General features: G+C 47.5%; 1 protein-coding gene and 1 pseudogene across 2 annotated transcripts in view; both read left to right on the top strand.

Moving 5' to 3' along the window:
- The first annotated feature begins 5,754 nt into the window (after positions 1 to 5,754).
- Positions 5,755 to 9,451, top strand: LOC133242327 (small integral membrane protein 10-like protein 2A; annotated as a pseudogene).
- Positions 6,245 to 9,870, top strand: part of LOC133242326 (zinc finger protein 75D-like) — a 33,888-nt gene continuing 30,262 nt past the window's right edge. For both annotated transcript variants that reach the window (XM_061408425.1, XM_061408426.1), the window contains exon 1: positions 6,245 to 6,331. In XM_061408425.1, coding sequence (XP_061264409.1) covers positions 6,310 to 6,331 — 22 coding nt within the window. In that variant the 5' untranslated portion in view covers positions 6,245 to 6,309. The remainder of the gene's footprint in view (positions 6,332 to 9,870) is intronic.

Here is a 9,870-nt window from a genome sequence, read left to right as displayed (position 1 = left end):
ATCATAAGGGCTAAAATTTTTAAAAATAGTGATAACATCAAAGGCTGACAAGGATGTAGAGAAACAATATATTCAGAAATTGCTGACCCAGAGTGTAAAATGTTACAGCCACATTGGAAATTTTAACTGAGTCTTATGAAACTAAACAGGCACTTACCATACAGCTTAGAAATTGTACTCTTGGGCATTTATCCCAGATAAAGAGAAAATTTTGTTCACACAATAATCAGTGAACAAATATTCACAGCAGCTTTATCCCTAATAGTTCCAAACTGGAAGCCCTGGTGTCCTTCTTGGGTAGGAGGGATACAAATTCTGGTGCAACCATGTGAAGGAATACTAACTTAGCAATAAAAGCAGTGAACTATTGACACTTGACATTTCCAGCAACTTGGATGACTCTCCAAAGAAGAATGAGAAAAAAAATCCCAGACTGAGTGAAAAAGCCAATCTCCAAAGTAAAAGAAAGAAAAAAAAAAACCCAATCCCAAAAAGTTACATCCTATAAGATTCCATTTTTACAACATTCTCAAAAAGACTAAATTATAGAAATAGACAGCAGATTAGTGGTTGTGAAGCATTAAGGAAGGCGAACAGGAGAGAAGTGGGTGTGGTCAAAAAAAAGGGCAACATGAGGGATCCTTATAGTTATGAAACTGTTCTGTATCTTGACTGTGATGGTGGATGCATGAATGCACATATGTGATAAAACTGCATAGAACAATTCACAAACACACACACACAAACGAAAAAGTAAATTGGGGAAATCTGAACAAGATCGGTAGATTGTGTCAATGTCCTGATTTTGATATTGCACCATACTGCAGTTTTGAAAGATGTGGAAAACTGTGGAAAATTGGGTAAAATGTATATGGGATCTATTTTTTTCTTGCAACTGTATGTAAATCTACAGTTACCTCTAAATAAAAAGTTTCATTAAAAATTCAATTGCAGGGACTTCCCTGGTGGTTCAGTAGCTAAGACCCTGATCTCCCAGCGCAGGGGGACTCAGGTTCTATCCCTGGGTAGGGAATTAGATCCCACATGCCACAACGAAGACGGGAGATCCTGTGTGCCACAACTAAGACCTTGGTGCAGCCAAGTAAATAAATTTTAAAAATAATTGCATTCTATAGTCATTGATTATTTCTAGTAATTTTCTGGTGGAATCTTTAGGGTTTTCTATGTAGAGGATCATGTCATCTGCAAATAGTGAGAGTTTTACTTCTTCTTTTCCAATTTGGATTCCTTTTATTTCTTTTTCTGCTCTGATTGCTGTGGCCAAAACTTCCAAAACTATGTTGAATAGTAATGGTGAAAGTGGGCACCCTTGTCTTGTTCCTGACTTTAGAGGAAATGCTTTCAATTTTTCACCATTGAGGATAATGTTTGCAGTGGGTTTGTCATATATAGCTTTTATTATATTGAGGCATGTTCCTTCTATTCCTGCTTTCTGGAGAGTTTTTATCATAAATGGATGTTGAATTTTGTCAAAGGCTTTCTCTTCATCTATTGAGATAATCATATGGTTTTTATTTTTCAATTTGTTAATGTGGTGTATTACATTGATTGATTTGCGGATATTGAAGAATCCTTGCATCCCTGGGATAAAGCCCACTTGATCATGGTGTATGATCTTTTTAATGTGTTGTTGGATTCTGATTGCTAGAATTTTGTTAAGGATTTTTGCATCTATGTTCATCAGTGATATTGGCCTGTAGTTTTCTTTTTTTGTGGCATCTTTGTCAGGTTTTGGTATTAGGTTGCAGGATATAAAATCAACACACAGAAATCCCTTGCATACCTATACACTAATAATGAGAAAATAGAAAGAGAAATTAAGGAAACAATTCCATTCACCATTGCAACGGAAAGAATAAAATACTTAGGAATATATCTACCTAAAGAAACTAAAGACCTATATATAGAAAACTATAAAACACTGGTGAAAGAAATCAAAGAGGACACTAACAGATGGAGAAATATACCATGTTCATGGATTGGAAGAATCAATATAGTGAAAATGAGGATACTACCCAAAGCAATTTATAGATTCAACGCAATCCCTATCAAGCTACCAACAGTATTCTTCACAGAGCTAGAACAAATAATTTCACAATTTGTATGGAAATACAAAAAACCTCGAATAGCCCAAGCGATCTTGAGAAAGAAGAATGGAACTGGAGAAATCAACCTACCTGACTTCAGGCTCTACTACAAAGCCACAGTTATCAAGACAGTATGGTACTGGCACAAAGACAGAAATATTGATCAATGGAATAAAATAGAAAGCCCAGAGATAAATCCACGCACATATGGACACCTTATCTTTGACAAAGGAGGCAAGAATATACAATGGATTAAAGACAATCTCTTTAACAAGTGGTGCTGGGAAATCTGGTCAACCACTTGTAAAAGAACGAAACTGGACCACTTTCTAACACCATACACAAAAATAAACTCAAAATGGATTAAAGATCTCAACGTAAGACCAGAAACTATAAAACTGCTAGAGGAGATCATAGGCAAAAAACTCTCCGACATACATCACAGCAGGATCCTCTATGACCCACCTCCCAGAATATTGGAAATAAAAGCAAAAATAAACAAATGGGACCTAATTAACCTTAAAAGCTTCTGCACATCAAAGGAAACTATTAGCAAGGTGAAAAGACAGCCTTCAGAATGGGAGAAAATAATAGCAAATGAAGCAACCGACAAACAACTAATCTCAAAAATATACAAGCAACTCCTACAGCTCAACTCCAGAAAAATAAACGACCCAATCAAAAAATGGGCCAAAGAACTAAACAGACATTTCTCCAAAAAAGACATACAGATGGCTAACAAACACATGAAAAGATGCTCAACATCACTCATTATCAGAGAAATGCAAATCAAAACCACTATGAGGTACCATTTCACACCAGTCAGAATGGCTGTGATCCAAAAGTCTACAAATAATAAATGCTGGAGAGGGTGTGGAGAAAAGGGAACCCTCTTACACTGTTGGTGGGAATGCAAACTAGTACAGCCACTATGGAGAACAGTGTGGAGATTCCTTAAAAAACTGGAAATAGAACTGCCTTATGATCCAGCAACCCCACTGCTGGGCATACACACTGAGGAAACCAGAAGGGAAAGAGACACGTGTACCCCAATGTTCATCGCAGCACTGTTTATAATAGCCAGGACATGGAAGCAACCTAGATGTCCATCAGCAGATGAATGGATAAGAAAGCACTGGTACATATACACAATGGAGTATTACTCAGCCATTAAAAAGAATACATTTGAATCAGTTCTAATGAGGTGGATGAAACTGGAGCCTATTATACAGAGTGAAGTAAGCCAGAAGGAAAAACATAAATACAGTATACTAATGCATATATATGGAATTTAGAAAGATGGTAACAATAACCCGGTGTATGAGACAGCAAAAGAGACACTGATGTATAGAACAGTCTTATGGACTCTGTGGGAGAGGGAGAGGGTGGGAAGATTTGGGAGAATGGCAATGAAACATGTAAAATATCATGTAGGAAATGAGTTGCCAGTCCAGGTTCGATGCACGATGCTGAATGCTTGGGGCTGGTGCACTGGGACGGCCCAGAGGGATGGTATGGGGAGGGAGGAGGGAGGAGGGTTCGGGATGGGGAACACATGTATACCTGTGGCGGATTCATTTTGATATTTCGCAAAACTAATACAATTATGTAAAGTTTAAAAATAAAATAAAATTAGAAAAAAAAATAAAATAAAAAAGTAAAAAAAAAAAAAAATTTCCCAGAAAGTAATTGTTGATCATGAAGCATGTAAAAAAAAATAAAAATAAATAATTGCATTCTGTATATGAAAAGTGAACATGTGGAAACCAAAATTAAGCACACAGTACCATTTACAGCCATTCTAAAGGAAATGAAATAGATGAAACTCTAACAAAATATGTATAGGGTTGCTGAGTAAGTACAAAGAGGTGGCTCAAATCAGTTCTTTTGTGGTGTTGGAATATTTTTGTATCTTGATCATAGTGGTGGTTGCATGAATCCTGACATGGGATAAAATTGCTAGAGCGATACAGGCACACATACACACAAATTAATGCAGGTTAGAAAAATGGAGAAACCCGAATTGGGTCTGTAGTCTAGTCAAGAGTAATATACCAGTGTCAGTTTCCTAGTTTTAATATTATACTGCATCTATAGAAAATGTCATTGGGGAACGTGGGTAAAAGGCACAAGGTCTTTTTTGTGCTATTTGTGCAACTTCTCTGAGTCTATAAATATTTCAAAATAAAATGCTAAAGATAAATGAGATGTGGCCAAGAAGAGGTTTCAGAAATGATTGGAGGGAACGGGCTGCACATGAATGAGGCAGGATCCAGTCTAGGGAAAAAAAAAAAGGTTTCTATATAGCTTAAGTCTATATTCATATGGCCCCCTCTTTTTCAAATATTTTTGTTGTATTATACAAGTAATAGTTACAGATACACAAATGGATATACATACATATACACGAAAAACAAAAGGTATGTCTTTCTTCCTACTTCCTTAACCAGAGTAAATGATGTTCAATAATGTGACATTTATCTACCCTGATTTTTTTTATGCATTCGTATTCATGCATGGTTATATTGTTGTGATCCAATAACCTAGTGCCTCTCAAACTCTCTCTTCTCCAGGACAACTGCTCAATCAGTGTATATGAATCTGCTGGGTTTCTTAAACATTTATACAGATGTCACAGAGATATTCAGTATGACTGTGAACAGGCATTCTGAGAGGAATTAGTAAGGTATTAACTTAGGCCAGCCCTCCTTGTGAAAACTGGGATGAAATCTTCATGAATCAACTTTTGCAGACGGCTTTTTAAAAGTCCTGACTACAATGAAGCAAGCACATTTCAATAATTCTGAAAATGTCATGGACTTTGAATTGGATTTGGTTTAGAAAAAGATTAGATGAAACCACGAAAGGGCTTTAAAACCCAAGAGCAGATAAACAGCAATGAATGAGGGCAAATGTATAGCTGAGAAGACCTTGCGCAGCATCCAGGGCAAAGACAGAAGAGGAGTGCATAGAAATCACCATGGGATGAAAGGTAAGGACAATGGGGGTAAAGGAGCATTCACGAAATACACATGAACAGGGGAAAAATGAGCATGTAGGTTTGGTGAAATTCCACAGTGCAGAGTTACCAGAAAAAACATGAATTAAAAGTGCAGTGGCTAGCTGGCCAGATTTTCTGCGGAGACAGTGAGGGAAAGGGGATGGTATAAACGGGTAAAAAGCTCCGGGTGGGCCTTCCTTGCAGAATAGCGCATTCTGCAAAAGGATCCCAGGAGCGCAGCACTTGACAAAAAAAGCTTTCAGGCCCTCCGGCTCTCTTAGGAGTCTGGGAGGAGGCGGGGCTTCTCGGAGGGGCAGGTACCGGGGGTGGGGCTGAGTCGTTCGCAGCAGCTCTGTGGTACCCGACAAGGGGCAGGGCCATGCTAGGGGCGGAGCTGCGCAGGCGGTCGCCAATGTGCGTGCAGGCGAGGGGGCGGAGCTGTCCCTAGGCAGCTCAGGTGGGGCCTTGGCTGTGGCGGAGGAGTCATCGGGAGCCCAGCCCCTGAGGGGAGACTGAAGGCGGGGCGCGGCAGAACAGGGCGGAGTGGGACGCGACTGCTGTTGGCCAGCGGCTCCAGGCCTCGCGTCCACCTGTCCGCCAGCTCGTGCTGCGGTCGGTCCGTGGGGCCCGCGCCGGCCCGGGCCCATGGCGGCGTCGGGGGCTCTGTCTGCGGCGGTGGCAGCAGCGGCCCTGTCGGGCGTGGCAGTGCGGCTGGCGCGCTCAGCCGCGATCCGCGGCTCCTACGGTGCCTTCTGAAAGGGGCTCACGCGCACATTGATCGCCTTCTTCGACCTGGCCTGGCGTCTGCGCATGAACTTCCCCTATTTCTACATCGTGGCCTCGGTGATGCTCAACGTGCGCCTGCAGGTGAGGATCGAGTGAACGCCCGCTACCACCTCCGCCCGGCCGCGACGGCAGGGGCATCAGCATGAAGGATCACTGGGCCGGGGGCCGCCGGGACGCTCCGGGGGACGAGGAAGGAGCGGATCAGGCCTCTGAGCCCTAGACCTCCGCCGAGGACGCAGCCACCGAGCCCTGGCTCTGGCCAGCCACTTCGCGGCCGGTGACGAACTGCACTGAAACTCTCAAAACGGGCCCTTTGCATCGAACTCGAGAAAAGTATCTGAGTGCAGCCGACCTGTTGCCTCACTTTGGCCGAAGGGGGGAGCAGAAGGAAGAAATTCTTCAGTAGGAACATGAATGACTGACCCCGACCGAAAAGGTAGGAGGCCAGAGGTTGGACTTGCGGGCTGGAGGGAGGTGGTGGCCATGACATCTAGATGTCCAGGCTGCCGGGTGGCTTGGGGAGATGAGGAAGGGACCTGAGGAAACCAGCCTGGAAAGCTGCCTGGCCGAGAGCAGGCAAGGCAGGGTGCATGCAGGCCCTCTGGACTCCCTTGTCATATATCCAAGATGGGGATGAGGGGCAGCTGCCTGGGCATCTCCGAGGGTCAGCCCATCACCTCGGCCCACGGCCCCGGTAGTGTCGCCTGAACACAGGGGAATAGAGGGAAATGGCCCAGGAGAGGCCCAGAAAGCCCTGGAAGAGAGCGGATGCTGGCCCCCTTGTCCTCCACCCCTCGAGAGGCAGCCTGGACGGATGGTTGTGTTCTTGGCCCAAGCCCAGGTCTGTCTCTTTCTCAGCCCTTCACAAGACTTCCTCCTGGCAGGTCTCTGGGACTGCTCTCTGCCTGCTCCTGCTGTCTATCTTGCTCCTCTCCACCCTCCAAAGCTTTGCATCAGGGGACAGGGAAGAGGGAAAGACGTGTTCCTCCCAGCCCTGCCCCATCTCAGCCACGCTGCCTCCACCTCCTATCAGTGCCTTCCTGGTGCTACAGAATGCGCTGCTCCAGTCCTGGACAGCCTCAAGCAGCCCCTGTGTCCCAAAGGATTTGGGAAAGTGGGGGTCTCCTTGAGTGGAGGGCAGCTGTCAGGCTGGGATGGGAGAGCAGATGGAGAAGAGGCTTGTAGGGTAGGCGACAGTTGGGGAGACAGGGACGTCTTTGGGTGAGGAGGAAACTCTCAAGTCCCCATGTTTTTCTTGCAAGAACTGGTGTTATAGAAGGTGAACTGCCCCTTTTGTGGTCAAGACAATCAAATCCCTGCCTGGGGCACCCCTGACCCTAGAGTTGCCTGGGGAGCGCCCGAGAGAAGGGCCTGACCCCTCGAGGAGAGGCAGGGCCTTCCAGGTGGAGAGCCCAAGGGGAGGGGTGGCCTGGTGATCCAGTACTGGCATGAGGGAGGAAGGATGGAGCTAGAGACACTCTGGTGGAGCTCTGTTCTCCCCACCTGCTGAGCTCTGGGAAGGGAGACATTTGCCCTTGTCACATAGATCAGAAGTGGGGGAGCTGAACCTGCCTCCGGGCCTGAATTCCCCACCTGCCCCCCAGTCTCTGGGAGACCTGGCACAGTGGGATGGGGGAAGGGAGCACAGGCTCCCAAGGGACCTAGAGAGAAAGGCCCGTGGCAGGGAAGGTGAGGTGTGTGGCAAGTCACAGGGAAGAACCAGGGGACAGTCTAAGCTGAGATGGTCACAGGAGAGATGAGTCCCAGAACCCCTGGGGAGCAAGGTATTCACACACAGTCAGGCCTCCCCACCCCAACCCAAGCCCCACCCAAGGCTTAACCAGGGGTTCCTTGGTGTTGAGTGGCACAGGCCTCTCAGTTTGGGTGGGGGTGTTGGCTGGCTCCTGGGGCCGAGTGTAATAGGAGGGAAGGGATACAAGTGGGTGGGGTGGAGCTGAGACCCACGCATGACCCCATGTCTCTGTCTCCAGGCTGCCCCTCCTGCTAGGATCACACAGGAGCATCTGCTCTGGATGGGCCTGCAGCGGTCCTGGCTGTGCTGCTGACTGGTGCACCAGGAGCGGCACTGAGGGGAGCCGGGAGAGGCCCTGGCCCTCACCCCCATCCCACATCCACATCTGCCCCCTCACTGATTGCTCGCGGTCCTGGTCCTCAGTTCCTGGGACTAAGAACCACAGCAGCCTGGTTGCCCCTGGGACACAGGGGCTGAGCCTCACACCATGTGCCCTTCTCAGCCACCCAGGGCCCGGCTGAGGAGCTCTGCCTGCCTCACCCCGAGGCCTGAGGCTGCACCCGGGCTACCACGTGCCCCCTGCAGATTCCCACAGATGGAAGGGCGCTGATGGCTTCCTCCCTTGTGCCAAGTTGCCTGGAAACCCCTGGTCCTGGTGGCCCCTCCTCCACCCCAACTGTGTCCCTCCAGGACCACTTCCGGGAGACTGCCAGCCTTTGGACTGCATCCCTGGAGTTCTGAGAGACTGTGACATGGGCTGCAGGGGAGGAGAGGAGCGGAGGACCAGGGGCCTCCTTGGGGCTGATGCGTAAATGGGCCCTTTTCAAGTTTGGATCTCACGCTCTGGGTGACTGGATCCCCAGCTGCAGCCTCTTCCTGGGCCAGCCTAAGAGGGCCTGAGGAGGGCACTAGGGAGGGTCTTTACTTAATATGTGCGTGCCTGTGTGTGAATGTGTGTGTGAGTGTGCATGTTGAGTGCATGTGTGAGTGTGGGATGTGTGTGGGCATGTATGTGCGAGTATGTATGCACATGCATGAGGGCTTGAGTGTGTGAGTGTGTGAGGGGGTGTGTGGATGAGTGTGTGGGTATGAGTACAGATGCATGAATGCACAGATGTTTGTGTGTGAATGTGCGGATGTGAGTGTGTGTGTGTGTGAATACACGTGTCAGTGTGCATTTGTGAATGGGTGTGTGTCTGTGCACAAGTGTGTGATTGCTTGTGTACACACGAGTGACTATGCGCTGCAGAGGGTGCAGAGCTGTTTAGCTGGTGTGCAGTGCAGGACGGGCTCCCTGTCCTTCCCGGGCTCGTGGCTCTGTTGGAGCTGCCTGGGCCCTGGGAGGCTGTTTCCCAAAGTGGATAAAGTATGTTGGAGATTCAGGGGCCCCGGGATCAGAGACCCCTCTTCACCTGCAGAGAATCCCCACTTCTTGTGGGGCTCTGGCTGGGGCTGTCCGCCCCCAAAGATGTTGGCCGTGGGAGGGGCGGGGACACGTCCTCAGCACGTGCTCCTGCCACTGCTCTTCTTACCGTTTTGATCTCGAGTCGTTCGCTGCTTCTGCTCTCCCGTCTCTTCCTCATCTCCCGACTGGGCCCCTGCTGCTCTCTTTGCACTTTATTTGCAGTCTGGTTTTCAGGCAGTGGAGCTTACACACAATCACTGACTTGAAAAAGACCACTGCTCCTTTTCTGTGTGTGATGAACTCTGCACCAGTCAGCGCAGTCTGGTCAGAGAAATGTTCTTGTTTCCAGTGTTGTCACATCTTGTGTCTGTCTAAGTTAATAAAAAATATTCTTTGAATTGAATAAAATAAAAACTGGAGGCCTCTTGTTTCTGGTGTGGTGCCCCCTTGGAGGAGGGGGGCTGGGGGTGAGCTCACCCTACTCTGGCGGCCAGAAGCTGGGGCAGGGGAGCATCCTGAGGGCTATAAGTGGGTGGGGTCATGGCAGGGATGGTGGCCTGTTCAGAAGATGCTCTGAGACAGGACTTGACTTGGAGCGCTGCTCCCATGATGAGAAGTCAGCAGCACAGGCCTGGCCTAAGATGAAGCGATTGTCCCAGTTTGTCCCATTCACAAACTATTTGAATAACCAGACAGCTAAGCGTTTTCTTTATTTTAAAGCCTGGTGTTAGAAAGCACTTAATTCAGTTGAACCCCAAGGATGGGCTGGGGTAGGTGAGGTGAAATGGACCGTCTGCAGATCACTTTGTGTCACCCG

Source organism: Bos javanicus, chromosome X (genome assembly GCF_032452875.1).
Source record: "Bos javanicus breed banteng chromosome X, ARS-OSU_banteng_1.0, whole genome shotgun sequence".
NCBI lineage: Eukaryota > Metazoa > Chordata > Mammalia > Artiodactyla > Bovidae > Bos > Bos javanicus.
This window is presented reverse-complemented; position numbering and strand designations above follow the sequence as displayed.